Source organism: Cynoglossus semilaevis, chromosome 1, assembly GCF_000523025.1.
Source record: "Cynoglossus semilaevis isolate Cse_v1.0 chromosome 1, Cse_v1.0, whole genome shotgun sequence".
Taxonomy (NCBI): Eukaryota; Metazoa; Chordata; class Actinopteri; order Pleuronectiformes; family Cynoglossidae; genus Cynoglossus; species Cynoglossus semilaevis.
In genome coordinates this window covers 15,958,937-15,975,749 of record NC_024307.1, presented here as the reverse complement: position 1 = coordinate 15,975,749, position 16,813 = coordinate 15,958,937, and the positions used below count along the sequence as shown (strand labels likewise).

The 16,813-nt window shown below is 40.1% G+C and overlaps 3 protein-coding genes and 1 long non-coding RNA gene across 12 annotated transcripts in view; 2 read left to right on the top strand and 2 right to left on the bottom strand.

Annotated features, from left to right (window-relative positions):
- The window catches only part of capn3a (calpain 3a, (p94)), a 7,148-nt gene extending 4,858 nt beyond the window's left edge, over positions 1 to 2,290 (bottom strand). The window contains exons 1-2 of the mRNA XM_017034547.2: positions 1,339 to 2,290; positions 1,040 to 1,144 (exon numbers count right to left, since the gene is read on the bottom strand). Of these exons, the coding sequence (XP_016890036.1) occupies positions 1,040 to 1,144; positions 1,339 to 1,677 (444 nt within the window). The 5' untranslated portion in view covers positions 1,678 to 2,290. The remainder of the gene's footprint in view (positions 1 to 1,039; positions 1,145 to 1,338) is intronic.
- On the top strand, positions 1,459 to 7,236 carry LOC107988885 (uncharacterized). 4 transcript variants are annotated; one of them, XR_001760410.2, is made up of 7 exons: positions 1,464 to 1,577; positions 3,316 to 3,491; positions 3,621 to 3,764; positions 4,364 to 4,476; positions 4,746 to 4,844; positions 6,952 to 7,024; positions 7,096 to 7,236. It is a non-coding gene; the product is annotated as an uncharacterized LOC107988885 (long non-coding RNA). The 4 variants fall into 4 exon arrangements; XR_003049928.1 differs by lacking the exons at positions 6,952 to 7,024; positions 7,096 to 7,236 and having other exon boundaries at positions 4,746 to 4,885; XR_003049930.1 differs by lacking the exons at positions 6,952 to 7,024; positions 7,096 to 7,236 and having other exon boundaries at positions 4,357 to 4,476; positions 4,746 to 4,885.
- On the bottom strand, positions 2,954 to 10,848 carry ganc (glucosidase, alpha; neutral C). Of its 3 annotated transcripts, XM_017034526.2 has the most exons (25): positions 10,657 to 10,847; positions 10,279 to 10,344; positions 10,072 to 10,174; positions 9,804 to 9,931; positions 9,437 to 9,613; positions 9,050 to 9,071; positions 8,841 to 8,892; positions 8,469 to 8,565; positions 8,046 to 8,223; positions 7,398 to 7,542; positions 7,075 to 7,310; positions 6,878 to 7,004; positions 6,684 to 6,763; positions 6,412 to 6,555; positions 6,090 to 6,186; positions 5,899 to 6,000; positions 5,631 to 5,805; positions 5,427 to 5,495; positions 4,905 to 4,969; positions 4,741 to 4,817; positions 4,573 to 4,647; positions 4,352 to 4,465; positions 3,641 to 3,753; positions 3,331 to 3,434; positions 2,954 to 3,250 (listed from the first exon to the last, which is right to left on the bottom strand). In XM_017034526.2, exons 1-25 carry the CDS (start codon positions 10,686 to 10,688, stop codon positions 3,138 to 3,140), a joined length of 2,691 nt encoding a protein of 896 aa, XP_016890015.1. In that variant the 5' UTR covers positions 10,689 to 10,847; the 3' UTR covers positions 2,954 to 3,137. The 3 variants fall into 3 exon arrangements, with proteins under 3 accessions (XP_016890015.1, XP_016890014.1, XP_016890009.1); XM_017034525.2 differs by having other exon boundaries at positions 7,075 to 7,542; positions 10,657 to 10,848; XM_017034520.2 differs by having other exon boundaries at positions 4,741 to 4,969.
- Positions 10,272 to 16,813, top strand: part of LOC103381523 (transmembrane protein 87A) — a 10,635-nt gene continuing 4,093 nt past the window's right edge. Inside the window, exons 1-12 of one of the 4 annotated variants that reach the window (XM_025055794.1) lie at positions 10,281 to 10,386; positions 10,805 to 10,866; positions 11,319 to 11,502; positions 12,822 to 12,934; positions 13,186 to 13,302; positions 13,964 to 14,011; positions 14,213 to 14,254; positions 14,346 to 14,469; positions 14,680 to 14,741; positions 16,054 to 16,237; positions 16,316 to 16,415; positions 16,527 to 16,620. In XM_025055794.1, the coding sequence (XP_024911562.1) occupies positions 11,424 to 11,502; positions 12,822 to 12,934; positions 13,186 to 13,302; positions 13,964 to 14,011; positions 14,213 to 14,254; positions 14,346 to 14,469; positions 14,680 to 14,741; positions 16,054 to 16,237; positions 16,316 to 16,415; positions 16,527 to 16,620 (963 nt within the window). In that variant the 5' untranslated portion in view covers positions 10,281 to 10,386; positions 10,805 to 10,866; positions 11,319 to 11,423. Of the gene's footprint in view, positions 10,387 to 10,804; positions 10,867 to 11,318; positions 11,503 to 12,112; positions 12,171 to 12,821; positions 12,935 to 13,185; positions 13,303 to 13,963; positions 14,012 to 14,212; positions 14,255 to 14,345; positions 14,470 to 14,679; positions 14,742 to 16,053; positions 16,238 to 16,315; positions 16,416 to 16,526; positions 16,621 to 16,813 lie in introns of those variants that run through there. The other 3 variants (XM_008313942.3, XM_025055791.1, XM_025055784.1) reach the window with 3 other exon arrangements.

The window sequence follows — 16,813 nt, the reverse complement described above, 5'->3', positions numbered from 1 at the left end:
ATAGTAATTTGAGAAAATACCCCCAATTAATTAGTATTTTTTGGTTCTGCTTCTCCCAGATTCTAGTGTTGTAATTATTAGGATATATTTGATGTGTAAAAACAACCATCAAACGGTGTACACGGGGAGTAAAAAGTTCCATCAGGAGCTTATCTGTTGGTTGTTTATTTGTTTTGTCTTGTTGCAGGAGAAAGAGTCCCCTCCACTGAGTGCTGACCTTGTCAGTTGTCTGATTGTCCAGGTGTTTCAACAGCGCCGGCAACAATGGAAAACGAGAGTAAAAAACAACGGACGCTGGTAAACAGCCTCTGCCGTGACCTTTGTGGCCTTTTATTCTCAGTCTAACGAGACAACAAAGAGAAATGCTGCAGGTCGGATTCTCTTCCTAAACAGTAAGCATAACATGAAGGCAGAGAGGCCGAGAGCAGGGCAACAGTGGGAACTGCTGCCGTATCTGCTGGGCTTTTATTTCACACAGTGGCTGCGCTGTAGTGGCTGAGTGATTAATGTCTGTCCATAAAATGACCATGAATTCATTAACTCTAGTTTGACTAATTAAATTAACTAAAAGTGTTCCATTGCTATTGTTTTAGCATCTTTGTCCCAAACCCATTGTTTTTACAGTTCCAGGTGTTAAAGAATGAATTAAATTGTCAGAATGTTTTTTTTGTTTTTTTGCAGATGTCCATAGTCCAAATTTATATCACTTTTTTACATTTGAAACTCAGTATAGACCAGGGGTGGCCAACCAGTCAGAGGGTAAGAGCCACATTTTTTACCGTGTTACTGCAGAGCCACCTGATGTACATGGGGACACATGAACTGCCCCATCCCTTTACAAAAACTAAATACAACTCTCCCGCTCTTTTAAAACCTCCTGTGTACATTGTCATCTGTGGGAATTGGGTTTTCCTTAAGTCATTTGCTCTAACGCCCATCACCATGAGATTCACATAGCGTAAAAAACAACGAAACATAAAATTCGACACAAACGTAAGAGCCGCATGAAACCAGGCACAGAGCCACAGGTTGGCCATGCCTGGTATAGCATATATGAAGAGAAGGCAGATTTACCCAGATCTCCCTGACAGATGTCTGTCCTACTGGCTCCTCCAACGATAAACTGAGGGTTGTCACAAATTTCCTGCAGAAGAAAATACACAAAACATGTTACTGTGTGAATGAAAATCTCCCACAGATGAGAACACTCTACTCTATCTGTACAGTATATGTGTATCAGTGTCATATGTGCATCTCAGCAGTTGTTTTTTTTTCAGTAGTGTGATGTTAAATGTCTCAGCCTACCTCCAGGACCCTAACCCAACTTGAACCTCTTACCTTAGGCCTCTTCCAGACGATGTTCTTGACCTTGTTGGACTTGTGCCCCAGCTCCTTGAAGCCCAGAGACTCAACAGTGGCTGGGGAAGAGTCGTCCTCGAACAGACTCTTCTTCTGGAGACACTCCTGTCTCAGCGTGTTGAAATCCTGGCCGTTGAATCGCAGGGGTTTGTTCAGAGACCCTTCTCCGTCTCTCCTCTCTCTCTCCCGGATCAGCCGGTCGCAGAAAAAGCCCGACGGTGTGTACGGCATTTTCTTTCTCCTGACTTTAACTTCCTTCTTAGAAAATGACTTCTTCCACTTGTATTTAAGACTTAGGAACCTGAAACAGCCTGGCATAAATCCAAACAGCTGAGGTCTGATTGGCTCTGTGTCTTTCTGTGACGTCTTCTCAGCTTCTCTTCGTCATGCCAGATGCGTTCACCACCTACACACACATGCACAGAAGCTCACGCAGCACACACACACGTTCCCTTCTCATTGGCCACTGCGAACAATGGTGTGTGCCCATCAGTGGTCACCTAACGTTATTGTTTGGTGAGACAAAAGCCATCGGGCTGCCGCATAGTGGTGAGCGGAGGCCTTATCTCAGCAGAAGGTATTCAAAAACTTTAAACCTGTTCTCAATGGAGATCAGCTTTGAGCAGCTTCAGCATAATCACAGCAGAATGATGGGACAGAAAAGAGAAGTTTTAGCTCACTAAGTGCCGTTTTTATTCACAGTCTTCATTTTGTGTAATTTGCAGAATAATTTGCAACCCACAGATTTAAAGTCATTTATTGTTATTGCTGTCAATTACTGGGTTAAATGGCCACAGAATAACTTAATAACTTTGAGTTTATTGAGTATCAAAGGAGCATCATCCAATGGCCTTGCATTGAGATGAATCTTCCCTCTTTGTGCTTCCATTTTTTTAATTAGTTGATACATAACAAAATATTGTCACTTAATGTTTTAACTGAAATTAGTTGATACATAAAATATTGTCACTTAATGTTTTAACTGTATGATGAGACCCTACATAAATAAATACAAAGATAACCTATATTTAACCTAATAATTATTATGTTGGTGAAAATAATGTAAATATTACAGGCTGTCCATCAATTACATATTATTATGTTGGTGAAATATTACAGGCTGTCCATCAATTACATTTTTTAATCGACCGCTCAATCATTAATAATCTAAATACATTTTTTAAATGTTTAAATATGATCAAATATGACTTATTTGCCAACAGACAAATAACTGAATATAGATGTGAATGATGAAATAATGGAATTACAAATATGGAAACATGTCAGGAAATATATGCCAAACTCCATCTCCAAATTTAGCTTCATAGAGTTGATGGACTTTAGTCATGTGCTGTCCTGTGCATCTTAACGGAGCTTTCAAGCTTTTCATATCAGAAATATTTGAATAATATACATATTTAATTTGAATAGATTCAAGGTTAAAAATTAAATTAAATTACATTAATCTTTAATTAAAAAATGTTGTTTGATAAAGTCCATTATTTACCAGTTTAAAATACTTGTCCTGATTAATTAGGAGTAAATTATGTTGCCATAAAACTGCAGTATCTGACAGATGTGACAATAATATAAATTAAAAATGTTAAAATCATGTTTAATGATCAGTGTTCAAGGAGGTCTTTGAAATTATTCTCAGTTTGACAATTGTCACAAAACATGTTGCCCAACATTCACATATCAGAAGAAATCAGTCATGAAATATCTGGTTTTATTTTTAACAGTAGAGCCTCTTGTGGCCTAAAAGCCCAGATCCATAGTTAACCTGTGATCTGTATCTCCCAGTCCACGGTCACCCTGAGGTCCAGACTGTTCAGTGTGAGCTGGCAGCTTGTCTGTTTGAACTCAAAGTCCACAGGAGTTTCCTTGCCATCTGCAAATCAAAGAGAAAAAATGGGTTACAATACAATTCTTGTTTTTTCTTCATCTGTACTGTAGCGGTTGATTATTCACCTGACATTAGCACAGTCACCGCAGACGGTCGGCGCTTTACACCCAGGATGGTGACGGAGCGTACAGTGGTATCACAGTGATAGGACCCATCGTCAGTGGCAGAACTGAGCAGTGTCATTAACAGAAACAACAACAATAGACATGACGTCATCATCAATCAGGTGTCTTTTGTTTTAAGTTGTTACCACAGTGTCACTGAAAAACATCTTTGCTGCTTAACCTCCACTCATGTGCATTTAATTAAGAAAACTCAGAAATCTCACATGACCTTTTAATCTGTTGTTTTTCAGGAGGTGCGACTGTGACTCACCGACAGAGCAGACGTCCTGACAGCAGGCTGAACCTGCGCAGACAGAAGGACTTTCTGTCTCTGTAGCTGAATGAGTGGCCATCGTCCAGGTACAACTCACCGTCAGCAGCTCCCTGCAGAGGAGGTGAGGAGAAACATTTCTTATTAAATGGTACAATTGTCAGGGGAAAAAATCCTTAAGAGATCAGACAGAAATGTTGCTTTAAGTTGTGGTTACAACTTGTAGCATGTCTAAAAAACATCTGTTAGTAGCTTTTTCCCTAAAAAATAATCTAAGAAAGGACGTTTAATCTGAAAAGAATGTTCATTTACAAAGCCTAAAAACATAAATAAATAAAAACCATAAATATAAAAACATTAACCTCACAGGCAAACATTCCTATGTTTTTTTCTTCTTGGTTGCATAACAACTTCAACTGGTTCCTATGTTTTTTTCTTCTTGGTTGCATTTTATTTGTGTTCTTTAAAGAATTCATATGGTTGAGTCATGTTTTTCCTGTGGTTCAAGAGCTGCATTAATTTTCAGAGATAGAGCAGTGCCCTCTTGTGGTCATAAATGATATGGGCTGTATTTTTGATAAATAAGTCACAGGAAACCACTAAAATAGTGTGAGAATATAGTAGAGAAAATATGGTCAGCCTTTTCTCATGTCTACCTAACATTATTAAAACTGTTCTAGCAAAAACATTTAAACCCTCTACTATAACTACCTGAGAGTTTAGAGCCACCGTGAGTGACAGAGGTAGCTGCTGCTGCTCAGCTGTGCAGGAACCACTCCCTGTTGACCTGCAGACCACTGATCCACCACGCTGGAACATAGGAACCTTTACACAAAGTAAGAAAAAAAAACACATTCTTTTTACATCACATGGCCTAATATACTGTAATCAAACAAGAAGCCCCTACTGTCAGGACCATAGTTAGTACGTACTGTGTCCAGGGTGACAGGAAGGCTCAGCATCCTCCCTCCACTGTAGGCCTTTGAAGACTCAACGTCATACCAGACCTAAAAGACAAAAAAAAACAAAAACGAATCCAGTAAAGTCCACACTGAGATGTAGGGCGCATGTCTGAAGTCATCACTTGTTGCTTGTTTTACCTCAGCAGATCCAGGAAGTAAGAGCTGGACTTCCTGAACCCCAGGGTCAGTGACAGGAGAGACCAGCAGAGCTCCTCCTGCATCAGACCAGAGAAAACATCTGAGTGAAGTGCATTTATTACAGAATAACAGCTGCTGTCCAGACATTAATATCAAATAATCACCAATCATGTACTGGTGGTCCACAGTGAAGGTGGTGTGTTCAGTTGGAAACTGCACCCACAGAGGTCTGTGTGGGAGAGAACCAGGGTTTTATGGAGTCAAAGACCAGAACCAAACCAGTGTCTGAAACCCCCTCCACCCTATTTTGTATTGGTCTCAGTGTTATGTGTGACATTGTCTACTTTGTAGGGCACTCAATGTATCCCACAATGCACTGCCAAATTTAGTGTACATCAAATGTACACCAGTGTATCCCACAGTGCACTGCCGAATTTAGTGTACATCAAATGTACACCAGCCAAGTCATATACATCATATCAAACGTCTGTCCGTTTTAATTGTGTGACAGTAATGAGGTCACTAACTGTGTGCTAATGTAGTGTCCAAAAGTGTTTTTGAAACTACATATATGTAATTCTCTATATAGGAAGTAGGGAATGAGACACAGGCAGTGACCTCTAGTGACAGAAAGTCAGCACTGTGTTCGTACCTGATGATTACCTGCAGAGATGGACAGAACTCACCTGATTGGAAGCAGAGCAGATGTGTGAGCCTGGTAGAACAGAGTGTACCAGTATGGCAGCAGACAGTACCTGAGAACACCACAGACACAGGTCACTCAGTTTCCCCAGTGTTGGATCAATAAAGGTTACAACCTTACAACTTCTCAATCATCTGAAGTAGACACCGCCATGTCGTAGTGAACTGTCTTACAGACAGAACTGTACCTCTGTTGGATTACAGTGCGTATTCTATCAGTGACCTCCTCTCCAAAGAGCCACGGCTCTCTGCGGTTCGTCTCTTTGGCAGAGTGACCCCGAAAAAAGGGCTGCAGGGCAGCAGTCTGGTACCAGCGGACCAGCAGCTCCGGGTCTGGATCCTGAGTAAACCCACCGACGTCGGCTACAACACGAGGGAAGGCGAGATTGAACAAATGGAGAAACAAATGCAGGACACGACAGGTCGTACTGTATGTGCTATTTCAGTAGACCTCACCTCCACAAAACATAATTCCTGCCACACTCAGAGACAAAAGCATGGGAATGGAGATCTTCAGATAGTCCCAGTTGGCCACGTTATCACCGGTCCATACAGCACCTTATTATTAAGACAGAACATCAGCTCAACACAAATATCGAGAACAAAAACAGGAGAATGTTCCCAGTATTATATTCTCAAAGACTCACCAAACCTCTGTGAGCCAGCGAAGAAGGAGCGAGAAAGAACGAAAGGTCTCAGTGAGCCTCCTGAGCGACTCATCAAACCTTCAACTGTGGCCATGTGCTGTAAGGAAACATGAACTGGATTTTTTAAACACCTCCAACACTCAGTGCTGGTTTTATGTTTGGATAAAAGTGTCGCATGTACAGCAGACATTGTGACAGGTCACAGCAGTAAACCACAGGTCAGTTTAAGGAGTAGGTCTGGTTTTTTTGTTGTCAAGAACCAGATGCTCATTTTGACTAAAAAAACTTTCCAGGAAAAAATAATATAATTCAGTCAGTTCACCTGGTAAAAACCATACAGATTGTGCAGTTCTCTGTGCTCCCAGCCCCCATGATGCACTGCATCCTTTGGCATGGTTTGCTCCGGCCCGTCAAACACAGACGGTTCATTCATGTCATTCCACACAAATAAAGATGGAGTGGAACCCTGCAGCAGACGGATGACAATTACACAACTACTTTTAAGGTTCACCAAAGCTGCAGTGGACTTCAGACTTCACAGAGACGGCCTCACTCCTGCTGGCTGCTGGTTCTGGCGATTGTGTCTACACTTACTTTGTACTTTTGCAGAGCAAAGCATTTGGAGTACCAGGCTCTGGTGGCAGCATTACTGAAGTCAAGGTAGCAGGACTTCCCTGAAACACGTGGTCAAATTGAACTTCAAATAAAACAAACATAAATAAATAGTATGTTTTAATAGAACAAAATAACAATCAACTCAACAATTGTGTTTAAATAACAATCCTCACCAGGCCAACATGAGCCGTGGTAAATCTCTCCTCCTCTGTCTTTAACAAAATGTCCTCCGTCTCTGACCTCACAGAACAGCGGCCAATCAGGATCAGCTTTGATGTGAGGATCATTAATAACCACCAGCTACAAACAAAGAGACACAGGTCATGATGTAAACTCAAAGGTTTGTGATCTGTTACAGCCCGAAGCTGACCTTCCTCTTCTTCTTCTCCAGGTGGCGCTGCAATCCAGCAGGATCAGGAAAATGAACATGGTCCCAAGTGAAGTAACGCTTCCCATCAGTGTGCTCAATGTCCAACCAGATGACGTCGTAGGGGATGTGGTGAAGATCGAATCCAGCATCAACAGACTTGACATCAGCCTCGCTGTCGTAGTTCCAGCGACACTGGTGATACCCCAGGGCAAAGAGAGGAGGCAGAGCCTGGAATCCTGACACAGCAGGAAAAAAGAGTGTTACATAAAGTCTTACTTCCACATGGTTAGAAGAATGAGGTAGAATGAATACTGGGTGTGTACCCGTCAGTTGGGCATACTGTCTGAAGACCTGCTGTGGACTCGGTCCCAGCAGAACCATGCAGTCTATGACACCACTCTCTGACAGGAAGTGGACGTCTGTCAGAGGCTGTGTCCTCCGTCTCTTAACTGGGGGTGTTTGGTCATCCTAGATCAGTAGCTCAAGTCAGTTGATCAAATTGCAGTATTAATTACACTTCATCATGATTAACTGAAATAACTCAAACTCCCTAAATATGACAAAAAACTTTTTACTTTTACTGTATATTCCTGGAACAGAAAGACAAACAGCTGGGGCTCGAGATTGAAAATAAAAGCGAAAGTGAATTATTATTAGCAGTGTAGGGACAGTGACAGGTGGATTCAAGCCTGTGACCTTTCAGACACAAGTCAGCTTCCTTAACCACCACTGCCCCACAGTGATATAGGACCGAATGTTAGTATTGTGTTGGGTGAGTTCTAAGTTGTGCATGATGTGCATGAGTCAAAGCATGTAGGAATATGAACATTAACAGTAACAGACAAAGAACTGCCATGACAACATAACACCAGTGCATCAAAATATAAAAGCGTAGAAAAGTCTTAGAATGTCATTCAGAAACTATTATCGTACAAATAAGTACATGCTGTGAAAACTACACATATTTGTACCTGGCTGTCACTGCTATTAATGTTCACAAATGTCTCTGATGCGTTCAACCAGAACACTCCCAGAGTTCTGTGGGGTTTGTGGGCGACCAGCAATGGCACGGATCCATACAGACCCAGGCGGCTGTGCAGGTCGTAAGCAAAGACGTCCAGGTTGTAGAGACGATAGGGTTCACCATCTCTGAGCAAACATTCAAAGTGAAATTGTATAACAGAATAACAATCAGTGAAGATACAGTAATAGGTCAACTAATCAATAATCAATCAGAGTTCAATCAATCTTAGTATCGTCTGTTTTCTTTGCTCCTCAATGACAATAAAGTAACAACTTGGTGTTGTAGACAAAAACAAAAGTTTGTTTTGGGTGCAGTGACTAGGAAATGAACCGTCTCTAGGTCCACTGTCAAAATGTCTCCTGTTGTTTACCTGGTGTCTTTGAGCTGCAGGCTGTCAGCGTGTTCTGGAAGACCGTACAGGTGACTGAAGCCATGGAGACGGACGTCCGCACCAACGCTGCTGGGACCTGGAGGAGTGTGTCTGTATGTTACTGCTTCATTTTCATTCATTTGCAGAAGAGTTTCTGTTTTCCAAAAATAATTAATAGTAAATGGTAATAAATTCAGTCAGAAACGGAAATTAAATGTATTATGTTTTGTTAAAACAAAAGCACTTAAATCATTTATTTTTTCTGTGCATATATGTGGGCAGGCAACATGCACAAAAGTGTCCTTTTCTGGAGGTTTGTTTTGAGTAAAGCTATATTTTCATATCATAATTAAGAGAAACGCAAAGACAAACCATTAGCTTTGATGTCCACAAAGGTTTTGAAAGTTTCTTTCCACGGTGAATCCTGAGGATTAGTTTTTGAAGCAGTTAGAAGAACAAAGTTAAAGAGGAACAGGTCATACAGAGGTGCTAACAATAATAATATAATAATATATTGGAGGTAAAACTACTGGATTATTAATAATATATTGGAGGTAAAACTACTGTTAGTGTCCTTTTACCTCACTGCCAGGATATGAGTCACTGAAGGAAAAGAGGAAAAGGTCATTTTTAAATGTTAATACAACAGACATGGCACTAAGAGCAAACAGTTCTAGTCTATTTCTAGTCTATTGGTCTAGTCCTCTAAGTAGAGGAATCCATCTCTCTTCTGGATTGGAGTCCACCTTCACAGCAAGATGCATCTGGAACACATTATGGATCCAGAAACATTTGCTCTTCCATGTGCTAATTAAATTGTTGCAATTATTGTCTAACATAGACTGGGATCTTCTGTTGTATGAACAGCAGTAGAAAACTTAAAACATACAGTATGTAAATGTATAAACAACTGCTGTGATATCACGTTATAATGTGCATTAACTCGTTACAGACCGCACGGTTCTTGCCTGGGTGGATGCTGCAGGGCCTCAAACCACAGCTTTTCTTTAGAATTAAAGGTGAGCAGCTGTTCACCTTCACACAGGATCTCTAGTCTGAAAGGAAAACGCCACACAGAGATCTTGTGACGTCCTGACGACCAAGTGAAGGTGACAGAGTCCTTGGTCTGCTTCTCTACTCTTAACCTGCCAGACAAAATCAATGAAGATTTTGTTATGAAGTTTTAAATGAAGTCTAGGTATTAAAAAAAAAGGAACTAATATTCTGAGAGAATGGTCATAACATGTTGGTGAAGCAGAGAAGGAACTTTTGTTTCTAGTGCAGAATGTTATGTCAGAGATAATAAAGAGAGAATAGTGTTGATGCGGTTCTTACTGTTCACACTGGGGTTCTGCTGTGATCACATCCTGAACTCTGTACCGCGCTCGAATGGGCTGCAGTTCATCTATCGATATTCTCACGGTATCATTTTTAAAAGATGAAATCAGCAAAAGAAGCTTTGTCTGTTCAAGGAAAATGAAAAATGTTTTCTTCCAAACAACATCAAAATGTTTACAAAACTATATGTTTATAAGTCAATTCTTCCTTAGTAATTACACATTCTTACATACAGTACATAGATTTAAACTGGTAGAGTTCACACCTGAGTGTCACACTCCTGCAGTTCGACTCGTGCTCCCTTCTCTGTGAGCACCAAGGTGTCCAGAAGAGCTCGGTGCTTAATATCTGGACCTTGCATCTGTCGCCTTGAGAAAAGAGAACATTTCAATTACTGATGCAACATAAATTAAAACTTAATGTTTATGACTGAGTATTATGTCTTCTGTCTCTCCCATGTGGCAGAACATACCTGTAAAATGCAACATCTTGACTCTTCTTGAACCTATCTTTGGGCTGATCCTCACCAGGAACAACACTGTGGACATACACGGAAGGAGAGTTGGAGCATGTCGTAACAGTAAGTGCAAATCAACCTGTGCTATCCCTTAAACCACAAAACAATTTTGTCAAATATGACTTTTTTTGAGGTTACCATTACATGAACTATTCAATTTTATATAAAAACGATTTTGTTTCTATGTGCTTTAAAAAGGAAAAAAAATGACATAATACACACTAAAACTTAAACAGAATAAACTAAAATGGGTTATTTGTAACCGATCCCCTCTGAGCTTAAGGTCGGAGGTCTTGCACAGTTTAAAGTATCAGAACACGCAGTTGTTTATACCTAACCACGACTTGACCCCCGTCTTCAGCCATTTTCAGCAGACGTCAGATTAAACGTTGTAATTTTCCATTCACCAACTATATTGCTGTACAAATATATACTGTATATATATATAATATCTCCTTGTATATGTCTCTGACACTGACAGCAGCCGGCGTCTCATACAGGAAAATGAAGAGCCAAATCGAAACTTAAGGCCAATGACTTCCGGTAAAAGTTTTCAAAACAAAACTATCGATCGGAAGTACACACTTACATCATTGTGGCAATTGTTGATAATATTAAAAATATTAGGAAAAGTGCGTTAATTTACAATTCATTACATCAGTATTTAATTTTCTGTCCTGGTAAACGTGTGAATGATCTCTTATGGGAATGTTGGTTGGTAACGAATCAGTTTCATAGGTAGTTTTATTTTGGCAAACTTTTATCATATTGACATTTACACTGATCCACTAAAAGTTGTTAAGGTTCTACAGATTATTCTTTATAAACATTTTCTTTTCACCTTTTGTCAAGTTTAAGTTATCAAAGTTGTATCTTACATTTTTTGGCAATCTTACGTTTTCATTTAATATTGTTTTCATTGTAAGATAATTATAAAAACAAATTTAAAAGAAATCTCATTCGGAAAAAGTAACACTTTAACTACTGACCTCTAGCGGCGTCAGTGGGGAGTGAAGCTTTAACCGGAAGTGGAGGCGGATGCGGCTGCAGCTGCAGCTCTGTTTTCCAAGAGTTACCAAAATGACAGATGCACAGCGATTATGTTTGCTGCTTTTTCCGCTACTTTTTCGCTTCTCTGCCGGGGAAGAGGTGTCCGTGTGGAGCGTGGACATCAACCCGGTTAGTCTCTTACCTTAAACCTTTTGATTTCAATGGTCTCAATGTTGAATTCTCCCTTTTAGAGCTACACCAGCAGTGACAGCAGCTGTTAGCTATACTAGCTTCATTGGCTTCTATACAGCATCTATAAATGTATTTACCTGAATGTAATTTTTCTGACATGGTTACAATTTGAAAGTTCTTTCACCATTTTGACGGCACTGTTCATTTTGCTTAGGGTGCTTATAGAAAAATTGCTGCTTTGAGTCGGTAAATGAACCTCATTCTCCTATTTAAATAAAGGTTACAGATGTTACGTTAAAAACAGTACAGAAGAAAACTAGAATATTTTGAAAAACTAGAATACTAGATTAATTAACAGTTAACAAGGATGAATAAGGTTATGAGGCACCAGACAACAATTTATTTATTATCAAATAGAACTTTCAGCTCGGTCAAAACTGGATACAAATTATTTAAGAAAAATAAAAGTTAACAAAACCAGAGATCTCCACAATCTTAAAGGCTGAAAACGTGATGGCGTTGACTGTTGTTTCATGTATGTAGTTTGGAGTATGTAGCAGATACAGCCATGATGCAGCTGACACGGTTTTCTCTGTTTCTTTTTCAGACACAAAATGTTGTTTTTCGGAAAACGCTGTATGCAAACACGACGATTTACATGAAGTGTGAGTGACTGCACCTTTCAGTCATTACGTTGACATGTGAAGGGCAGGTATACAGTATAATTACAGACACTCATTTTCTGTTTATATAGTGTAAGTTAAGGTGAGGTTAAAGAATACCACCGAGTGGTCAATGTGCGTAATCACTGTTTTCAGTTACTGTGAATAAAAAAATAATGCAACTCATCATTTATACTATCATTTGTAACTGCTGAGACTAAATGTTTGCTGGACACGGTCAAGACTAGACTGAAGTCTGCGAAGGAAAACCTGAATATTAATAATAAAGACTGGAAAACAATCAAGTTGAAAAAATCTGTAAGATGTAAAAATACATGTGATATGATGGGGAATGGTCCAGTGAATTAAGACGAAATATGAAAAAACACCTTCAGCGTTCAGCAGTAAAACTGAATCACACACTTCGAAACTGATTAGAGTTCTTCACAAGAACGACTTGAATATTTTAAGGTGCACAGAGACCGGCCGTATATCTTTTCTTGAATATAAGAACTTAAGAAAGTTAACTACAAACTGCAGCTACGTGCTAGAATGTTAAGTTAACTCAAACATGAACAAAAGTAAAAAAATAAAAGCATTTTTCGTTATTACATAACAGGTTCTTTTTGTTTGTTTGTTTTTTTGTTTGTTCAGTTTTCCAGAATCCACAGCTCAGTACCATTGGCTCCTGTTCAAAAAACCTGGCATTTAACATCAGCTGGTATCTGCGCTCCTCTGTTTGCTACAACGAGGTCTTCAACACTCCTGTAAGTATGTAAACATTTCAGTCTGTGGTAGTTTTAGATCTTTGTCCTTTAGCTTTTCCTGAACAGCTGCTGCTTTTAGTTATTTTTCTCCACATCATCATCTGTCTTGATGCAGATGTTTTTTTTGTGGTGACTCATTATCAGTTTCTTTCAGGTGCTAATATTTCTATGATCTTCTCGCAGCATCATGAGAATCTTAAATTTGTTTTTATATTATTTATCAGTATTTAACTGGCTTCCTCTCTGTGCAGGACAACAAAGCTACAGAGATGTTTGGCAGAGACCACATGCTGAAAGAAGGCTGGAGCGGCTTCTACAGTCAGGGCTACATGTTCTTTGAAAACTGCTCCTCTCTCTTCATGCAGAAGGTTTGGAAAAATAGTGTTGACAATAATCCCAACTTCTAGATCACTTGGTTTACCTAACAAAGGGGCAGTGGTGACTTAGCTGCCAAGTTACCACTGAGGTGCTCTGAGCATGGCACCGTCCCCACACACTGCTCCCTGGTCCTTAAAGCTGTTCACTTTGGTGATGGGTTAAAAGCAGAGGTCACATTTCGTTGTGTGCAGTGGTGTGCTGTGTCACAGTGACAAGGAGTTCACTTGCACTTAAAATCACCCTTTAAAACTAAAGTTTGCTTTTGCACAATGACCTTTTGTCATTGTCTTAAAGTACAGAAAATATAACAAATTAAACATTTACTAAACAATACTGAATGAAAAAATAATTGCTCATCTTTTTTTTGTTTCCCCTCTGCATGATGTGCCAGACATTTCCAGTAGGGGGGATATGTTAACAGGCGTTATTAGTGCAGATACAACAATAATCCAACATTAAACTCTAAGTATTCTCAGGGAGGTTTTTAATATGTACAGAAAGGTTGTATGAGAACTTTATCAGTAGACCTCCATACAAAAGTAGTTGATTTGGACTTTAACTGTCAGTTAAAATTCAGTGCTGGAAATATTTTTCATTAGCATGTCAGGACGTATGCAGTACCTCTTCTTTGTTTCTTGTGTATTTTTCCAGGTGTATTATCCCGATTTCCAGCCTTACCAGCCTCTCACCAGCCTGAAGGTAAATGTAAATGTCCTTCTAATACCATTTTTCACAAACACAGCTGAGTGTGAGTATTGACTGACTGGAGCAACTGAGAGTCTAGTTGAATTTAGTGAACAGAACTTACCAGAGCTTCTGCCCTACAGATCAGAACAATCCAATGCCATTGTGTTTGTTTTATAAAAAAAAAAAAAAGTTTTTTCCTGTCTACTTTTCCAGGATGAACCGTCAAATCAGAGCTTGGTTTGGCCAGATAAACCAGTAAGACAGGTGTTATTTCTCTTTACTTAAACCTTGTTCCTCATTCGTTTGTTGACCTTCTGTTCTGTTGGTTCTGTCTGTGTGATTTCAGGACAGCAGTGCTGTGGCCAAAGCCTGGAAGGACAGTCCTTACCTGTTCATTGTCAACGTGCAGCCCATGTTTCGTGGAGATAATGAAGACGTGGGGCCTGAGCAGCTCAACTTCGCCTTTACAAGTGAGAGCTGTTTGTGTTCAGGCTGTTCTCAGGTCACTGAGGTTCAGGAAATAACTCAATCTGCTCACCTGATCTCACAGCGGTTGTACAAAAATGTGTCTGAAGCAAAAAAAAAAGAAAAAAGAAAAGAAGTAAAAACTCTGATAAAATGTTTTTGATTTTAAGAAGAAACTATGTCAGCAGTAGTAACTTTTTTCTGTCTCCGTCCAGTGAAAGTTGAGATGAAGGGACCACATGACTACTCCTCTCCTGCAGACTGGCCTCTCATGATGGTACGTTATATATTATGTAAAGTATTTAACTGAAGTAAAGTTAAACAAATATGTCAGCAAAAATATACCTACTAGTGAAAAAGGATTTCCGGTATCGTCATCGACCAGTGAGTCCCAACCGCTGTGCCGTGGCCCTCAAGTGTGACATGTAAGAGCTACAGGTGTACCTTGGAAAATGATCTAATTTCACCTTATAGGTCTGAAAACTATTTTTTATTTACTGCAAATAATTTGTCCTCGGTCATCAATGTAGCAGTGACAGGCAGAACAATTTAAAACGTATCCACTAGATGGCAGCAGATGGTTACAAAAACAACAAAAAAGAGAGACTGTCACACTTGAATGTGGTAAAAACTAAATCTGACAGTCTTGACACCACCACTTGAACCGACCGCGAATTACATATATATATATGTATATATATATGTATATCTTCTTTTTCTTTCGGCTTTGTCCCTTTTTCAGGGGTTGCCACAGCAAATCATTGATTTCCATCTCTCCCTGTTCTCTGTATCTTCTACTCTGACTCCAACTACCTGCATGTCCTCCCTCACTGCATCCATATATCTCCTCTTTGGCCTTCCTCTCTTTCTCCTACCGGGTAGCTCCATCTCTAACATTCTTCTACCAATGTATCCACTGTCCCTCCTCTGCACATGTCCAAACCATCTCAATCTGGCTTCTCTAGCTTTTTCTCCAAACCTTCCTGTCTGTGTTGTCCCTCTAATGACCTCATTCCTGACCCTGTCCATTCTTGTCACTCCTAAAGAGAATCTTAGCATCTTTAACTCTGCCACCTCCAGCTCCTCCTCCTGTCTTCTGCCTATTGCTACTGTCTCTAAACCATACATCATGGCTGGTCTCACCACTGTCCTGTAAACCTTTCCCTTCACCTTAGCTGACACTCTTCTGTCACAGATCACTCCTGACACTTTTCTCCAGCTGTTCCATCCTGCCTGTACTCTATTCTTCACCTCTCTTCCACAGTCTCCGCTGCTCTGAACAGTTGATCCTAAGTACCTAAACTCCTGCACCTTCACCACCTCTGCTCCTTGTAGCCTCACTATTTCACTGTTCTGCCTTTCGTTTACACACATGTACTCTGTCTTGCTGCGACTGACCTTCATTCCTCTTCTTTCTAGTGCAAACCTCCACCTCTCTAGGTTCTCTTCTAGCTGCTGCCTACTCTCACTACAGATCACAATGTCATCTGCAAACATCATAGTCCATGGGGACTCCTGTCTAATACAAAAGCATTTGGATCCTCATCCTCATTATTATGAAACTGAAATCTCTCTCCTCTTCCTCACAGTTCTTCATGGTCATGTGCATCATATACGTCCTGTTCGGAGCCCTGTGGCTGCTCTGGTGCGCCTGCTACTGGAGGGATCTGCTCAGGATCCAGTTCTGGATTGGTGCCGTCATCATCCTGGGGATGTTGGAGAAAGCTGTGTTTTATTCAGAATACCAGAACATCCGTTACAAAGGAGACTACGGTCAGTCATATTTCAGCCCTGTGTTTGATTTGATTCTCCGTTGTGACTCTTTGGTTTGTGTGTTTTTTCTCTCTTCAGTTCGAGGTGCAGTGATTTTTGCTGAACTTCTCTCTGCTCTGAAGAGGTCTTTAGCACGAATCCTGGTCCTCATTGTCAGTCTTGGCTATGGTATAGTCAAGTAGGTCCAATCTTAGTGTTTTTTATTTTTTTAATTTTATCTGTGTTTATACAGTGTGTTGGCTGAGTAACCCTGTCTTTAAAAGACTGTTCTTTTTTCTTTTTTTTGTAGGCCCAGGTTAGGAACCACAGTGCACCGGCTGGTGGCTGTTGGTCTTCTCTACCTTCTCTTCTCTTCTGTTGAAGGTGTGCTGAGAGTGACGGGGGTGAGTGTCGGTCAATATGAAACACTCACTGTTTAAAACTGGCGCAGATCTAACAATCTGTGTAAATGATATGATGATGATTAGAAGAGACGGTGAACAGGGACAGTTATTCTGGGCTTCGGTCTCCAGGTGGCAGACTAGTGATGATTAAAGGAAAAGATAGACATAGATGTTTGAGAGGTCAGGGTTGATG

Coding starts and splice junctions, on each gene's coding strand:
- ganc (XM_017034525.2), bottom strand. CDS start 10,688: ATGGCTGAAGACGGGGGTCAAGTCGTGGTTAG. Junction 9,614..9,803: donor GCAGAACCCCAGTGTGAACA/GTAAGAACCGCA, acceptor TTTGTCTGGCAG/GTTAAGAGTAGAGAAGCAGA. Junction 8,566..8,840: donor TGTGGACATCAAAGCTAATG/GTTTGTCTTTGC, acceptor ACACTCCTCCAG/GTCCCAGCAGCGTTGGTGCG.